Genomic DNA, 18,902 nt, shown 5'->3' with positions numbered 1-18,902 from the left:
TTTCCCTCCTTTTGGGATTTTGGGCATGCACACACATATACTTGGCATGTTTCTCAAGCACCAGGTCCAGGACTCGAACCATGCAGTTGGTAATGTGATATCTGGTTGCTTTAACCACCAGGCCACTGAGCCAGCTCAAAGGTGACTTTTTTTTCCCAAAATAAATGTTTTGTGCTTTTCCCAGAGCTTTCTTATCTGAAGGAAGTGTTCCCATATGTATAACTATCTGCTTGCCTTAGTAACATTAGCATAAATATGTTTTTCAAAACACTTTAAAAAGTCTATATTTTGCTAGTTATTTTCCACTTCATATTCCAAGTTTAAAAAGTGGAAGATTACCTTGAGAAGGGCTTGTGGCCAAGACTAGGGGAGTTTTCCTAGGATCCCAGGTAAACCCACAGTCACCTGAACATTTAGCTGGAATTCCATTGACATAGACTTCAACCTGCAGACAAAGAAACAGAACTAGAGAACAGGGGTAAGGGAGAAACATGATCTGGCAGACTACGCACAGGATTTAGAACTAATAATGACATTCGGTTTGTTTTCTTGGTGGTTTACAAAAATTAGTTTGTTTATATTTTAACATTTCATTCATCTACTCATTCAGCAAATGTGCCCACCATGTGTCAGGTACAGTTATAAATGTTAGGAATATATTAATAAAACATTAATGAAAAAAGATGATACCCCTGCTGTTACCCAACTTAGATTTAAGTAGATGGGAAAGAGAGTAGCATAAAACTATAAATTTAAAAAAAGCAAATGCACATTATGCCTAGAGTTGATTAGTTCTAGGAAGAAAAATGGAAACGTCGCCTAAACTCTTTACACTTTCCTATCCTCTTTATAAATGTGGCATCATTAATAATTATGTCACAGAGTTACTGTAATGATTATAGAATATGTTCTCAAATCCCAGCAATAATAGAGCCTAAAAGTTCATAATTTTATCAGAAAGAAGAAAATTTTTCCCAAAGTCATAAAGTAATATTATTAAGTGGGTTAACTATTAACACAAATATTTACATGAAAATAGAAAAGTCAACTCTGCTGTTTGCCAGGCAGTTAGCCTATTACATTTTAATTTTGCACTTAAAATTATATCAAACATCCCGAGAAAAGTTCCAAAAAGTACCTGTGGCTGTTGGCTGGGTGTACGAAGCAGGTCTCCAAGTATGCGTTGTCTGAATAAGCCACCTTCTTTTATCTTGGTAACTGTCATATTAGCCTTTTCTCCAATAATGTTGGAATCATTAATCTATTTTCACACAAAATCATTTTACTAGAAAGGCTATAATAAATGTAACTCTAATAGTTTTTCTTTTTAAATTTAAGCATGGTGAAAGTGAATAAAAGCCAAGGGACGTAAAAAAAATTCAAAAGTCACTCTCGTCATTCCTTTTTGAAAAATGGGCCTCTTCAAAAATGAACATAATGTACTCATGAAAAGCATGCTAAGACCATTGCATTATCAAACATTGCATCATTTACAACTTAAACGACTAAATTCAATTAAAATTTTAGAATTAATGAAATAAGTCAAAAGAAAATGAATTCACTTGATTTGATACTCTCAAAATAGTCTGTGCTTTTTCTAAATATGAACATTTTGATAAATGACTATGGAATAATTAAAAAATTGAGTCTTCTTTTCACCTGATAGTCATCTTACCTCTTTGGCATATTTTTCCTATGACTATCCTGATTTTTCATCTACTCAGGAATTTTCCTTTCTTTCAGTGGTAAATATGAAACCAAATGTGAACCAGCAGTTGGCGTAGTGGCTATGTCAATGGACTCTCACGTAGTTGACCCACAGTCCGAGTCCCGGACCTGGTGACTTAACTTCACATTGGGCGCATGTGTGTGTGTGTGTGTGTCCAAGATCCGGAGAGGAGAATGGAGGAGAAGGGATTGCAGCATGACCAGTCCCCCGCGTATATATATATATATATAAAACCAAATCAAATCAATATATACAATTTGTTCATTCTAAAATCCCTTTGCCAATATGGCAACCTGCTAATGTACACAGGGACTAGCAGAGAGGTAGGAGTCTCTATGTTGAGCCATGTATGAGCCAATGGGATAAGGAACAGACATGATGAATCAGGAGAGGAGATTGGTCAGAAAAGAAAGAGTAGATGCACAGACACCGGCAGAGACATCAAGAGGGAGACCCGGTCACTAGCACTGTCTCAGTTGTGGGATTTTTTTTTTTTGAGAGGTTTTTGCTATAGGGCGCGTGCACTCGCCAGACAGACAGAGAGAGACAGAGAGATAGAAAGCAGGAAATCACCCCCCAGGGGGGATGGCTACGCCGCAATCCCTTCTCCTCCATTCTCCTCTCAGGATCTTGGGCACGCACGCACACGCGCCCGGTGTGAGTTTAAGCCACCGGGTCTGGGACTCAAACCACGGTCGAGGGAGTCCAGCGACATAGCCATTACACTAACTGCTGGTCCCCTCAGTTGTGGGATTTTCTAACCCAGTTTCAGGATGTGTTTCCTTAAAGTAACCCCCATATCTTTATGACTATTACTGTTGTGTACCTCGGACAGGCTTGTATTCTATATTTACATAAATTTTCTGTCTCCTCTTTCCTTACTTTTCTTCTTCTTCTGCAGTGGTTTAATAAACAAAGGTCTACAGTTTTTCCCAACGTTATGTCATGGGCATCTCTCCAAGAGAGTGGATGTGTTCCTACATACGGTTACATGGCAGTTACATAAGGTTATGCCTTAGACAAGTATTCGCCTACTGATGGGGATTTCGGTTTCCAGGTTTAGTATTACAAGGAATGTTGCAGTGACTACCTTTGTGCCTGTTTCATTTCACATTTATGTTATCGGGTCAGCTTTTTTATTTATAACTTACTTTGCTGAATCATAAGGTATCTATATTCAGACACTACTACGTTATCCTCCCAAAAGGTTGTACTAATTTAGACTGTCACCAACAGTGCTTGGGAGAGACTGTTTCCTCTCTGTCAGCATCAATAAAGCACCATCTCTAGTATTTGACAATCTAAGTCCCCAGGCTCTTTTATACCCTTCTTCTTCATGTACGCTGTGTCTGAACCTTCTCCCCGTTCCACACTCTAAGCTAAGGTAAGTTAATGGGTACATAAGCTATCATCCCTTATTTCTTTTTTTTTTCTTTTTTTTCTGGAGAGGTTTTTTTTGCTATAGGGCGCGTGGGCTCGCCAGACAGACAGAGAGAGACATAGAGACAGAAAGCGAGAAATCACCCCCCAGGGGGATGGTCACGCCACAATCCCTTCTCCTCCATTCTCCTCTCAGGATCTTGGGCACGCACGCACATGCGCCCGGCATGAGTTTTAAGCCACCGGGTCCGGGATGCGAACCACGGTCGACTACATGGGAGTCCAGCGACATAGCCTTTACGCTCACTGCTGGTTCCCATCCCTTATTTATTTTTTTAAAGATCACCTTTATAGTCACAAACATATCAAAGGCTCCAGAATACAACTTGGTAGTAGAATTACAGATAGTGAGGCTTATTCTCCTTGGCCCTCCCTTAAGGGAGATATGGATTTAGTTCTGTGACCATCTTCTCTCTCTCATTCCCTTTTAACATTTTGAGGGTGTAGTATTATTTTGTTAATATACATGGTATCCAATTCTTTTAGAGTAAGTCAGGGTGCAAAGAAGCAAACAACACATATAAGAAAACAGAAGTCAACCAGAAGGAAGAACCTGTAGGAGATTCTGCTTTCCACATGCGCTTTTCCACTTGATGTTCCACGAGTACCCAGCACAGGTTCCCTCTCGGGTGACAGAGACTTGTCCCATTGCTTCCAGACTCTGAAGAGCAAACTGTAAATCTGTAGCTGACACAGCAGCAGGGAGGCCTGCACTCACAGAGGGATGACAAACAGAAGGAGTAAAAAATTCACAAAACAAGTTCATCTTTAAAGTACGTGAAATACGTTCTGTGTTAACACACAGTAACCTACATGGTCTCCCCCAATATAACTAATTGAAATTTGCATCTTATTTTGCCGATAATTTACATATTTCTTGGAAACAAAATTACATGAGTAATGAACCTCAGACTGTGAGCTAGGTGCAAATATTTTTACTTTTAATATCAAGTTACTTTTTTTTTTTCAGAGAGAGATTTTTGCTATAGGGCATGTGTGTTTGCCAGAGAGACAGAGAGGCAGAAAGTAAGAAATTACACTCCAGGGGGTATGGCCACACCCCAATCCTTTGTCCTCCATTCTCCCCTCAGGATTTTGGGCATGTACACACATGCGCCTAGTGTGAGTTTTAAGCCATGAGGTCCAGGACTCGAACCTTAGTCACTACACGGGAATCCAGTGATGCCATCTGCTGGTCCCTCAAATTACTTTAAAAATTTTTTTGAAGTTTATTTTATTCATGATAGAGTGTGAGTGAGTGTGGATAAGAGAGAGCCCTTTGACAAAGTCATGTCAAGACCCCCTTTCTTCATCCCTCCAGCTTCTCAGGGTGCTGGCTAGGTGCCTGGTGTATTTTTAGGTCAACTCAGATCTGAACTTGACATTGGTTGACCATGTGGCTTCCAGCTCTGAGGTTCAATGTGCTACTGACTGCCACCAGGATGGGCTCTCAATTCCCTTTGTAGATAGCATACAAATCAGGAATATAAAAGAGAAACAAGTTTTGGGGAATATAACCTGGTATATCTGATGTGGCAGTGAATAATATAAAAAAATGTCATTTGTTCTACATAATTTGACTCTATGTTATTGATACATAATCTCAACTATATAAATTATGTAAGGAACTGCTCCTAGAAAAAAGTGCACCAAAATTATGCACATATACAATTTAAATAATTTTGTAGTTATATTTTAATAGTCAAAATCAATAGGTAAAATTATTTTAAGGAAAATTTTGTATAATCCAAGATATTAAAAATGTGGTGCTTCAACAAATGGCATTGGTCACATTCATGTGGCGACATGTCACTACATGTGGCTCACAGCTACCAGGTTGGACAGAACAGGTCTAGATGATTCAGTTATAGTTGTTTTTGTTTGCTTGTTTTAGGTTTTTGCCATAGGGTGTGAGCTCTCACTGGAGAGAGACAGAGAAAGGAAAGTGAGACATCAACACCCCACCCCTCCCATCCCAGGGAAGGTGGCCACACCACAATCTCTTCATTCTCTTCTCTGAATTTTGGGCACACACACACACACATGCATGAGGCATAATTTTCAAGCCACTGGGACCACGACTAGAACCATAGTGGGCCATGGGAGAGTCCAGTGCCTTAACCATCATGCCACCTATTGGTCCCAAGGTTGTTTTTAAAAAAATAATATTTCAAGGCCAATAGGTGACATGATGTTTAAGGCACTGGACTCCCACATGGCCAACCACAGTTCAAGTCTTCGATGTGGTGGCTTGGTTTTTCACTTTCCCTCTTTCTCATTACATTAAAAAATAATGATAATAAACAAGGTTAAATAAATAATTATTAAATAGAACCAGCAGCTGGTGTAATGGCTATGTTGCTGAACTCCCATGTAGTCAACCACGGTTCGAGTCCTGGACCCAGTAGCTTAAACTCATGCCAGGCATGTGTGCATGCGTGTCCAAGATCCCAAGAGGAAAATGGAGAAGGGACTACGATGTGTCCATCTCCTCTAGGGGGAGTGATTTCTCTCTTTCTGTCTCTCTGTCTCTCTCTGTCTTTCTGGCAAGTGCACACACCCTATAGCAAAAACCTCTCAAAAATTATTAAATAATAATACTCCAATCCCAATTTTTGTAGTACTTTAACATTATTATTATGTTTCTGGCTACCATTGTAATGCATGCTTATTTAAGAAAATATATCTATTATGTAAAACCATGCCCAAAGAAACTGATAATTTCAACATCTTCAGAAAAATGACAAAGCATATGCTAGATATTGTCATAGATTTTTCTTATATTACTTTCAAATAAAAAGAATCATTACTAATAATGTTGACTTTGGATGAGTTCTAATCTATTAAAAGAAGCATTTAAAGCAAAAACATTATGATTGGCTATTAATCGACCATAATATGGTTTATATTAATATATGGAAAGACTTTAAAAGTCTACAGAAAAATGGAAGTAAAGTATGAATTTTTTCTGGTACAAAATATTTAAAATCCATATGTAGTTTTTTCATAGTACTTTCTAGAAACTTTTGAAGAACCCTCAGATATGCACCTGTGTGACTCGACATTTAATGTAAAAATAGTGATTTTCCAGTGAAATAACACAACATTTCATAGCACTATACAGATGTGCATGAGTATACATACTGATGTTCTGAACATTCTTCATATACCTTTGAGAATATGTCCATAAGCTTGAATGTCAAAGCTGCCACTTATAGGTGGAGATGCTTCTTGGATTCTTTGAATACGAATCTTTGACTCCCCTGGCCAATTATTTGCTCTGTACACAGACTCATTCTTGGTCTCGTTTGCAATGATCTAATTTCCAAAATAAATATTGATAACATGGTTAAACTTCACAATGGCTAACATGATTTCTATTTCACCATGGTACAATCCTGTGATGACATGACATAAATGAGCCTCATGTATTTAGGATTCTTTAGAACATTAAGGAGAGTCACATAAATCAACAAAAGCCATGCCTACAGAGCTGCAATAATGAGGCCAAAGTCAATTCTGTCATCTGTGCAGCAATCAACTGGAACCACAGTAATACCCCATTAATTCAGAATGTACCCTCCATCACTCAAGGAACAAATATTTACCAAGCAGGCACTCTGTTCAAGGTACACAGCTAATCACTATGAGAAGGCAAATAAGCACAAGATGAAATCTTGCCTATCCAAAAACTAAAAAGCTTTTTGGAGAGATAGCATTGAGGGATTTGAAACTTAACCAACAATATAAGGAAGAATATGGTCAGGACAAAGAGTGATTCAGACTCAGGAAACATTTAATGTTGAGTGGCAATTAGCAGAGACAATACATGCTGCAGATATTCATGGACTGGAACTCATAACAAAAAAGATGTGCTCCTGCTTCTCAACCCTCAGTTATCTGTTGATCTTGTAGAATTTAAATAACCCCTCCAGCACACAGAAATGAGTACATAAGAGCAAAAGATATATTCAAGAATGTTCATAGCAGCTTTATTCATAATAGCCCCAAACTGAAAAGAATGCAAAAGCCCATCAACATAACAGATAAATTGTGATATATTAACGCCATGGAATACTTTATAGCAATGTAGAATAAAAGACTTCCGCTACAAGCAGCAACATGAATTTCACGATATTGAATAAGAGGAGGTAAATATAAATTAGTACATATTATAGGATTCCATTGATGTGAAGTTTCAAAACAGCCAAAATGAGTTAGTGCTGGTGAAAATGAAAATAGTGGTTATCTAAGGGTAAAGAGTGAGTAGTGTAATGACAAGGACTAAGGAATGAAGGAGGTTCTTAGGGAGCTAATGATTTTCTTCATCTTCATCTGGATTTTAATTACATAAATGTATTTACTTTCTAAAAATTTACTGAGCTCAGCAAGATTTTAGGATACAAAATCCCAATCACATTTCTATGTATAAATAACATGGGGGATAATTTCTTACTTTCCATTTCTGTCTCTCTTGGGTGAGTGCACATACCATATGTTAAACTTTAAAACAAACAAACAACAATGAATCATCCAAACTCAAATGCTCAGAATGTTGAAACTAACACAAATTCTAGGCTTACCTTTCCAAAGCTCACAGCCATCATGGGTATATTGCAACTGCAATTATATGAAGTCATGGTGACAGAATATTGGTTTGTGATAGTTGACCCATTAACTTTGGTCTGATTCACCTGGAAGTGCTTTAAAAATATTCCTTTATTTGCTAATGCTGGAAGTCTTCTCTTTGGCAGGTCTAAAGAACATAAATGAAGTAAATGGTAAATAAAACTTCATACCTTCCACTGCTAAGAAGAAAACTATCAGGGGCCTAGTGGTCAAGGAAGCTGGGTCCCACATGACTAACCAAGTGATTCAAATCCTGGCCCTGACAACTTGCAAAACATATTAGGCACTTGTGCATGTGTACCCCAAATACAAATAGGATGGAATAATGGAGGAAAATTACAGGGTGACTGCATCCCACTGAGATGTACTTTCTCCATCTCTTGTACTCTCTCTCTCTCTTATCTCTGGTAAGTGCTCATACCATCTAGTGCTTAAAAAAAAAAATCAGATTCCAAAAAAGTCTGTGGAAGGTAAATTAAAGTACACGTTTATTTTGGTTTGAAAAGTTTTGAAATCCACACATAGCTTTTTCATAATATACATTTTCTGTAAGCTTTTTGAAGTTCATGTAATATTAATATGTCATGGAACCAATGATTTAAAATAAAATTTAGAAAGACTTTAAGACAAGTAATTTGTGAAGCTTGGTAAATGTTCACTTCTGGAATAGAAAGCTTTAATGTCTTTGACATAAGAGCCTCATTAGGTAAAACCAAATACTTAAAAGTGACCAAGTCCTGGATTCCATGGGCCCATTAGCTTTGCTCTATCTGTGCCCCCTGTTCACAGTCCTCACTGTGTTTGTACTGCATAAAAGCAGGACGAGGACTGACTTGTCTACTGCTCTGTCCTTAGTACCCACCCAACACAGTGCCAACCACATGGTAGGTACCAAACGAATGCTGCTTAATGAACTGCAACAATTACCCCTGCAAAATTCAGCTGCCTTAAACAATGAAAATGTGTTCCACCAATTTATAGCAATGTAGAATAAAAGACTTCCGCTACAAGCAGCAACATGAATTTCACGATATTGAATAAGAGGAGGTAAATATAAATTAGTACATATTATAGGATTCCATTGATGTGAAGTTTCAAAACAGCCAAAATGAGTTAGTGCTGGTGAAAATGAAAATAGTGGTTATCTAAGGGTAAAGAGTGAGTAGTGTAATGACAAGGACTAAGGAATGAAGGAGGTTCTTAGGGAGCTAATGATTTTCTTCATCTTCATCTGGATTTTAATTACATAAATGTATTTACTTTCTAAAAATTTACTGAGCTCAGCAAGATTTTAGGATACAAAATCCCAATCACATTTCTATGTATAAATAACATGGGGGATAATTTCTTACTTTCCATTTCTGTCTCTCTTGGGTGAGTGCACATACCATATGTTAAACTTTAAAACAAACAAACAACAATGAATCATCCAAACTCAAATGCTCAGAACGTTGAAACTAACGCAAATTCTAGGCTTACCTTTCCAAAGCTCACAGCCATCATGGGTATATTGCAACTGCAATTATATGAAGTCATGGTGACAGAATATTGGTTTGTGATAGTTGACCCATTAACTTTGGTCTGATTCACCTGGAAGTGCTTTAAAAATATTCCTTTATTTGCTAATGCTGGAAGTCTTCTCTTTGGCAGGTCTAAAGAACATAAATGAAGTAAATGGTAAATAAAACTTCATACCTTCCACTGCTAAGAAGAAAACTATCAGGGGCCTAGTGGTCAAGGAAGCTGGGTCCCACATGACTAACCAAGTGATTCAAATCCTGGCCCTGACAACTTGCAAAACATATTAGGCACTTGTGCATGTGTACCCCAAATACAAATAGGATGGAATAATGGAGGAAAATTACAGGGTGACTGCATCCCACTGAGATGTACTTTCTCCATCTCTTGTACTCTCTCTCTCTTATCTCTGGTAAGTGCTCATACCATCTAGTGCTTAAAAAAAAAAATCAGATTCCAAAAAAGTCTGTGGAAGGTAAATTAAAGTACACGTTTATTTTGGTTTGAAAAGTTTTGAAATCCACACATAGCTTTTTCATAATATACATTTTCTGTAAGCTTTTTGAAGTTCATGTAATATTAATATGTCATGGAACCAATGATTTAAAATAAAATTTAGAAAGACTTTAAGACAAGTAATTTGTGAAGCTTGGTAAATGTTCACTTCTGGAATAGAAAGCTTTAATGTCTTTGACATAAGAGCCTCATTAGGTAAAACCAAATACTTAAAAGTGACCAAGTCCTGGATTCCATGGGCCCATTAGCTTTGCTCTATCTGTGCCCCCTGTCCACAGTCCTCACTGTGTTTGTACTGCATAAAAGCAGGACGAGGACTGACTTGTCTACTGCTCTGTCCTTAGTACCCACCCAACACAGTGCCAACCACATGGTAGGTACCAAACGAATGCTGCTTAATGAACTGCAACAATTACCCCTGCAAAATTCAGCTGCCTTAAACAATGAAAATGTGTTCCACCAATCAAAATGTAAGGTCCAGTAAGAAGAGATTTAAAGGAATGACTTGAGTCATTTAGTTTTAGGTGCATTAATTCATGACATCGCCTTTGAAAATGGTTCCAAAGGAAAAGATTTCAACACTGAAAAATGGGAAGAGACATTTTGCAAGGCATTTTGCAAGACATTTTGCATTGGCATCAATTGATTTTTTAAAAAACAAAATCACAGAGTTTGATTTTTATTATTTTACTATCTGATCTCATATATATCTGACTTCATTAATATGATCAGAAAAATAAAAACAAGACTAAAAAAGTAGTGCTTTTACTTTTAGCATTATTATCACTCTTAAATTCATAGAAAGTTTCTGCTCAACCTTGCTAGAAGTCAATGTCAGTGGTTGGATTTTAGTATCCGATCTCCCTCTTTGTAGTTGGTATCTCGAAGTTAGAACAAAGGAAATTGAAAATGTTTGCTGTAGTTCATTTATCTCTAAACAAAATCTAGGACTATAAACTATTATTGTTGTAATGATAAATTTTACATTAAGGATACATTTATCCTTAAAATAATCATCTTACCTGTTTACTAAAAAATAAAGGTAAATCATAATATTGAGATGAACAACTCATTAAATACTTAAGAGATTAATGTTCTTATTTATACTACAGAATTCAAAAATAATGTCCATGGTAAGAGTTTTACTGAAGATTTAGAAAATTACAGTAGGTAAAAAATGATCCAATATACCATTCAATGTTGAGATTGTAGGTGTCTGCCCAATGTATACTGCATCCACATAGAAGGACTGTGATTCTGATGCTCTCTGTAAACTAATCCTCTGAAGGAAAAAATCTGTCCCAGCGTATTTGGTTTGTATGAGATCCAGAAGGTCTATGCAAGTGTAGGTCCAGCTGAAATATAGTCGGTTAATGTGTAATACATCAGTTATGTTCACTGGAAACAAATACACCATAAGAAAACAGAATTTTAAAGAGTAAAAGTTTTCTCTTTTCTCCACAAGCACACCATCAAGTGTAAGTTATTAGCACCAAAATGCAGCACAGGGCATTGCCAGCAGAAACTTCCATTGGCAGTAAAAGATGTCAAGATCCAAACAGATGTGTTTTCTATTATTTGTAGCCTTGGCAGTAGCCATAGTAATGTAAAATAACATGTGTAACAAGGAAGGAAACAAAGTAGCACACACCTGGTACATCACAAAATGTGCCCGGGAGAACATTAACAAAAACAATACTCAAGAATGAGGTCAACTCCATTAGGAAAGAATGTCAGGGACACTACAATAAATTCAGTCCAACCCTGAAAAGCAAAACTGGAACTCAATATTAACTTCTAGAGGAGCTCACTGAAGTATCTTGTCCACTACTGAAATGACAAAAGCTGCTAAGTTACTTATAAATATAAATGGTTGCATGCCACCTTTAAATGTACAACTTAGTTATTAAAATATTTACTACACTGAAATCCCATAAATTATAATTAAGTAATTAAGCTAGGAGAATCTGTAACAAAGAGAAAAGTACTGCCATCCAAACAATAATATATAGCTTAACACTAATCTTCACATCAGCTATGATTGTATTGATAGTTAATAACCAACTGATACATGTACTCATCTAAGTGGACTGTGGGACCTACACAAAAGCATATCTACAAATACCCACTGAAAGCAGAAGATTTCACTTGGCCTTGATTGGTAATCAATTTAATGAGAGAACCCTATTCTTCTTAAAAACCATGATATTCTCAGTGAAATGTCTTATAACATTTAGGGTAAAGAAAACTCATTGGCTTCATCAAATGTTATGCATCTTCAAATAACTGCACAGCAGAATAACTGCAAGGACAGACCTATGTACTGATGTGGTAAGTGATGACTTGATTAATATGGAAGAACTGGTATCTGTAAGGATGTTCCAAAATCTTGCGGCAGTGGAGAGGCTAAAGGTATACGGGTGGTGGCATGAAATGAAAATTTTGATTCTACTGTTCAGTTTGAACATGCAGCACCGTTGTAGGAAAGTGTACTTTCAGATGTCCCTTCAAGAAGGACTTCCACTTCACAATGATCCATCATGAAATTACTACAACTTGAAGCAAACTGGGCATGCATTAGTGGCATGCAATCATCCTATTCATAGACTTTTAAGCTGTGTAGTGGCCTCGAAGACATATATTTCACTGGGGTAATCAATACATTTTAAAATACTAATATCTACCTATGTCTATTTTCTTCATATTTTGCATAAAACAAAAAATGGATCTAATGTTTTAAAAATGCCAAATCTGTGGGAAAATCGCACACACAGGAGTCTTAGGTGTTTAATCAACTGCAATCGGGGGTTAAATTTGGAAAGTCAGACAAAAGACATTTCTTAAACGTCTGTTCAAAAACATCTACCCTTTTTTTTGGGGGGGTGGATTTGACTGCTTATTTTAAGTTTTCATTAAAAACAACCCACGCATGTCCTGCACCTCTCTCAGAGGACACTGTCCTGTACTTCCAGGTAAACAGCCTGCATACAATGTCCTCTCTCATTTGACATCCACTTCAAGTTCTACCCAACTTCAGTGTCTAATAAACTTTCTGATTTGTGTAATATTTTTCTTTCTTTAGACCCTAAGTGAACATGTGTAGATCTTATTCCTGAGGCAAGACCCTCCTCCCCAAAATCATTGTCTTTTTAATATTTATCAATCTAAAGATACCAGCATCTGAATTTGTGTGTCCTAAAGAATTCTTTGAAATACTTAATGTCCTTATTGAAGATTTTCTCTCTGATAATACCTGTTGGATTACTCTATTTGAACTGTGGCTGTCTCCCTCATGGCTAAAGAGATTCTGACACCAGCATTTAAACTTGGTCTCCAGCTGCTCCCATTGTATTCATTGATCAGAGCACCTGAAGGGCATTAGGTTGACATGCTCAGGATATACCAGGGACAACTCATCAAATATGATGTCTTATTTTGAAAACTGAAAACTATTACTTCTCTTATTTTCTTTCTTTCTTTTTTTTTTCTTTTTTGGAGAGGTTTTTGCTATAGGGCGTGTGCGCTTGCCAGAAAGCAAGAAATCACCACCCAGGGGGATGGCCACACTGCAATCTCTTCTCCTCTATTTTCCTCTTGGGATCTTGGGCACTCATGCACATGTGCCCAGCAAGAGTTTAAGCCACTGGGTCTGGGACTCGAACCACAGTCAACTACATGGGAGTCCAGCGACATAGCCATTATGCCATCTGCTGCTCCCAACTTCTCTTATTATCTATTTTTTTTGAGAAGTTTTTGCTATAGGGTGCATGCGCCCACCAGACAGACAGAGAGAGGCAGAGAGAATTCTCCTCTCGGGATCTTGGGCATGTACGCACACGCACCTGGCGTGAGTTTAAGCCACCGGGTCCAGGACTCGACCCGTGGTCGACTACATGGGAGTCCAGCGACATAGCCATTACGCAAACTGCTGGTCCCTTCTCTTATTTTCTTAACCTAAGGTAGTCTTACTTTCATGAGAAAGAAAACTACATGCTTGCAAAACCTGTTAAAAAGTTCCAGATAAAAGGTGGGTTTCAGTGTGGGTAGGAGCATATTTAGGACACCTGTGTGTAGCCCTAAAGGTGTCAACTGACTGGTATGTTTCTCCCAACATGCATAATCCCATCCTTGGTACTGTTCCTGTCACTGCCCAGTGAATACATCTTGTTTCCTCCTGACAGAGCTGGGACCTTGGCTCCACTGGACCTTGGCTCCACCAGGCTCTCACATTGGCTATCTCACACTTCATCCTTTTTGCCCAATCCATTGAAGATCCATCTAAATCCTTTTCAAGGGGCCAGCAGGTGGCATGGTGGTTAAGGCACTGGCTTCCTACATGGTCGACTGCCATTAGAGAACTAGACCTGGTGGCTTGAAACTCACACCAGGTGCACGTGTGTGCATGCTCAAAATCCTGAGAGAAGAATGGAGAAGGGATTGTGGCATGGCCATCCTCCCTTGGAGGGGTGGGAGAGAAGGGATTGTGGCATGGCCACCCTCCCTTGGAGGGGTGGGAAGGGGATAATTTCTCACTTTCTGTCTCTCTGTATCTCTTTGTCTCTCCGGCAAGTGCACATGTCCTATAGCAAAAATTTCTCAAAACAACTAAATAAATAATTAATAAATAAATCAGTTTCAAAAATAAAAAAAGCCTCCCTTTCCAATCCAATATTTTTCAGTAAATCTCAGAGTACACACATTTCTAAAGGCATGAATTAGAAGTTGGCATTTTGAAAATAGTGTCAAGATGATGTAGAACATAGGACACTTAAAATTACAGGGCTGGGCAGCAGTTCTTTACCAGAATCTTCATCCAGAAACTAATCTGCCCACCAAACTGACTCTTCCCATCTCACTATTCCACTCTCTCTTCTCTTGACTTTAAAAAAAATCTTATCTTTGTTTGGTTTTGTTTATAGTTAGCAAGGCGTCATATTTAAAACTTCAGGTCAGTCTCCTGCCTTCTCTGTGTGAGCGTGTGATTCTGCCCCACTTAGGCTCCACACATGGCAGTTCTGAGCAATCATGGTCCCATTCCTAAGATAAGAATGGAAGCATTCTCCTACATATTAAAAAATGATGGAACTTTAAATGACACGTGTTAAAGTATGATGCATACTCTATACAAAATAAAGGAAATGTTGATTTGGCTATGACAGAAAAAAATATTACAAATCTTATCAAGATATGGGGATTATACCACGGTTATTTTTAAATGACATAAATTTTATATAAAAGGGAAAACTTCAGGCCAGCTTGTGGCCCTGGGATTACCTGAGTTGGATCCCACATGGCAGACTATGCTGTTTGAATCCAGACCCAGTAGGCTCAAACACATGAAATTATAAAATAAATTTAAGAATAAAATAAAATAGAAAAACAAAACAAAACATGCTGGGCACATGTGAGTACATGTTCAAAATTACAAAAGAAGGGAGAAATAGAGAAGGGATAGCTACATGACTGTACCCATGGGGGGGAGGGGTGTGCTTTCTCACTTATCCTCTCTCTTCCTCTCTTTCTGTCTCTCTCAGACAGGCACATGCATCCTCTGACCAAAAGAACAAAAAGGGGGGGAGATTTTTTAAATTGTAAAGGGGATGGTTACAAGGCTGTATATATATATATTTGTTAAAATTCACTAAATTGAGGGACCAGCAGGTGGTGTGGTGGTTAAGGTGCTGGACACTCCCACATGGCTGACCATGGTTTGAGTCCTGAACCTGGTGGCTTGCTTTCTCACTTTTCCTCTCTCTCTCTCTCTCTTTCTCTATCTCTGTATGTGTGTTCTCTCTGGTCAAATTAAAATATAAAAATGAATGAATAAATTAAATAAAATAAAATAATTTTTTAAAGAATTCACTAAATTGATGGGGCCAGCAGCTGGCATGGTGATTAAGGCATTTGATTCCCACATGGTCAATCACAATTCGAGTCCCAGACCTGGTGGCTTGCTTTCTAACTTTTCCTTTCTCTCTTTTTCTTTCTGTCTCTCTGTGGTCAAATTAAAAATAAGTAAATTAATTAAATTAAATAAATAATTTTTTAAAATAAAAATGTCACTGAATCAGGACCAGCAGATTGCATAATGGTTACGCTGCTGGACTCCTATGTAGTCAACCACAGTTCAAGTTATGGGCCTGGAAGCTTAAAACTCATGCCAGGTGCAGGTGCGTATGCATTCCCAAAATCCTGAGAGGAGTATGGAGGAGAAGGGATCACAATGTGGCCATCCCCTCTCAGGGGGGATTTCTTGATTTCTGTTTCTGTGTCTCTGTCTCTCTGGAGAGCTCATGCATCCTATAGCAAAAAACTCTCTTTAAAAAAAAGTTCACTTAATCGTGTGCTTAAGTTATAAATTTTACTTTATGTAAATTATACCTCTATATACATGACTAAAATTTATAGTAAATACTCTGTAAAATAGAAAAGTTGTGTGTGAATGTCTTTCTTTTTCTATTGCAAATGAAATTTTTGCATGTATTACAAATGAAAATGCTAAGATGGGATTGATACAATTTCAGAAGATATAATAATTAATAAGAACCAAGAAATAGTCATACAGAATAGAATTATGCTTAAGGAAATGACAATTACAATCACTAAGTTAACTTTCTCTGTACTCCTTTAGTTTCTCCTGTTAGATTTCTTTAGTTGGGTGTTGGTATTGGATGCTGGCAAAGCAAATATCATTTCAAAATACTGTCCCTTCTTTAATTTTGGTATAATCGTCAATGGTTTATTTTCTCTACTAACATTCAGTTAGCACTTTTTGTCAGTGATCAAAGTCTAATGACAAGATTGTGATAAGTCAGTTTCTTCCTTCCTTCTCTCAGCAACTAGGAACAGTTTCAGCTGTCATAGTATATAATTTAAACTCCCAAGTTTACTACGTTTTTATCTTTTAAATAAATGGTCATGAGTGATGATGACACTGGATCAATTTTATGTCTCATGATAGATATATTTCTTTTTGACATAGCTATTTCTGTTACAGGAAGCATATGAAGAAACCAGGAAAACTACAGTTAGATTCACTGTGCATGAGATATACCCCCCAAAACAAAACAAAACAAAACAAAACAAAAAACCCCAAGGCATGAGTTTGTTGTAGCTTCATAATGTATATGCATAATATAATTTTTTTCAAATTTGTAGTTGACTTACCTGTTTCCATAAACAAAGATATATGGAAATTTTGCTTCAGTGCTTCTAGTAATCTTGCCATTGCCTTGATACCAGAATTTTAAACCAATATAATTTGCTAGAAATCCTTTGTATGCTAGGCAAAACTACATGAAAAAATAGGAAAAAAAGATCAGTAACAATATATTGCTATTAAACTATTCTGTAACAATTCAAATTAATTTGATCCATTTTAATAAATATTTATTAAGTGCTTTCTTTATAAAGTGTACCAGAACACAGAGAAAAGAAGGATTAATTTCAGTCAGTTAGCTGTAAAAGAATTGGGGAAGATTTTATAGATGAGGAAGTGGAATGGCAGAGTCGAAGTGACCTTATAATTAATGATTAATTCTTCACTGTTTTCTTAGGTATAATTTCCTTTGTAAATGGAGATCATTCACTCCCCATGGAGATGAGCGATGAACTAACTCTAACTAAACTATTCAGCATATTTTAAATCCCAGTGCGTGTACAGAGAGAAGAGAGCTAAACATTCAGGTAGATTAATTGGGATGTGATTGCAAGACAATGTTTAGAGCTAGAGATAAATGTCACTGTAAAATAGTAATTAAATATATATTTTAATAAGCAACAACCCCTTAAATGTACCAACTGCATTAAGAACTTAGAACTTTAGAAGATATGTCTCAATTTGAGAATTTTAGAACAAGAGAAAGGATAATTTTATGACTACTAGTCTTAAATTGCTATACTAAAACTGCCACTTCCTCTGCTCATGGTTTTCTTTCATTCTTTCCTGATTTGATATTCAAGATTATGCTATGATGACAATCCATTTTTGTCTCTTCTAATGAGTGAATAAAATGGATCAGATTACATATTTACAACTGTTTTCATATTTAAATGTGTGTGCAATTTTATCTCAAGACTATAATAAAGCACTCATGACACATTATGCTATATATATCTTTAATTCTTTCTTTTCTTTTTCTCTCTTTCTCTTTCTCTTGCTTTCTTTCTCTCTCTTTTTTTTCTTCTGTAACGTAAGTGGAAATCACAAGCACCCAGAATATGACCCGCAGTGCCTGTCCAACATGATATGATTTCACATGGCAGGCACTTTTCCTTGTCTTAAAATTCCATGAAATTTTACTACCGAGGTATTTTCCACATTCAATTAGCATATCATTTTGTAGAGTTTACCTGATTATAAGGAAATAATAAAATGTCTCCATATGGTGGTCTGTTTGGTTTAACATCTGCTGAGTCAAAAAGGACAGCTGGGTTTTTCAGGGAATAGCGACCACAGTAAGCATCGGTTTCAGCTGTCTTCTGCCCTCTATTAACAAGTTCCTATGGAAGCAATAATATTTCAGACGAAAATACGTGATTTATTGTCCCAATTTTCCCAACGCCTCCACCCAAACTGTTCAATGTCCAACTCAGCTCCCAGTGTGTTGCAAAGCATTTTGTCTTGAAATATTCTCTCCCTCCTCTGAAATTCTGAAGCTCTCATTTGGATCCCTATTTGCCAAGTCTTCTCTCTCTTTTTTTTTTTTTCTTGTTTTATGAGCTCTTTAAGGATATCTGTTCATTCTTCCCATGAATATTTATTCAGTGCTTACTGTGTGCCAAGTTTTGTTTGTTTGCCTTTCTTAATCTCCAGGATTCAAATTATGAAGAACGCTAGCCTTACACATAGGGGCCACCAGTCTAGGACAAAGGAACTAGTGATTACAATAATCAGGCTGAAGGGAGGCATCTGACAACTCACATAAAAATATCAAAAAGCAAAAAAGAAGGCTCAGAAGAAGTGACAAATCAGTTATATCTTAGAAAATAAATAGGAGTTGTGCAAATGAGAAAATAGAGCCAAGGGGTTTTAAGAGAGGGGGTGAAATTTGTGTTAAAAAAAAAAAAA

At 37.0% G+C, this 18,902-nt stretch overlaps 1 protein-coding gene across 1 annotated transcript in view; it reads right to left on the bottom strand.

The window, feature by feature from the left end:
- LOC102480137 (fibrocystin-L) overlaps positions 1 to 18,902 on the bottom strand; it is a 98,844-nt gene that overhangs the window by 30,920 nt on the left and 49,022 nt on the right. The window contains exons 20-27 of the mRNA XM_006167933.2: positions 18,185 to 18,334; positions 17,000 to 17,124; positions 11,024 to 11,187; positions 9,278 to 9,450; positions 6,340 to 6,487; positions 3,723 to 3,877; positions 1,139 to 1,261; positions 340 to 445 (exon numbers count right to left, since the gene is read on the bottom strand). Coding sequence (XP_006167995.2) covers positions 340 to 445; positions 1,139 to 1,261; positions 3,723 to 3,877; positions 6,340 to 6,487; positions 9,278 to 9,450; positions 11,024 to 11,187; positions 17,000 to 17,124; positions 18,185 to 18,334 — 1,144 coding nt within the window. The remainder of the gene's footprint in view (positions 1 to 339; positions 446 to 1,138; positions 1,262 to 3,722; positions 3,878 to 6,339; positions 6,488 to 9,277; positions 9,451 to 11,023; positions 11,188 to 16,999; positions 17,125 to 18,184; positions 18,335 to 18,902) is intronic.

This window comes from Tupaia chinensis, unplaced genomic scaffold, assembly GCF_000334495.1.
Source record: "Tupaia chinensis unplaced genomic scaffold, TupChi_1.0 Scaffold145257_1, whole genome shotgun sequence".
NCBI lineage: Eukaryota > Metazoa > Chordata > Mammalia > Scandentia > Tupaiidae > Tupaia > Tupaia belangeri.
The sequence above is the reverse complement of the archived record's forward strand: the minus strand, read 5'-3'. Positions and strand labels throughout refer to the sequence as shown.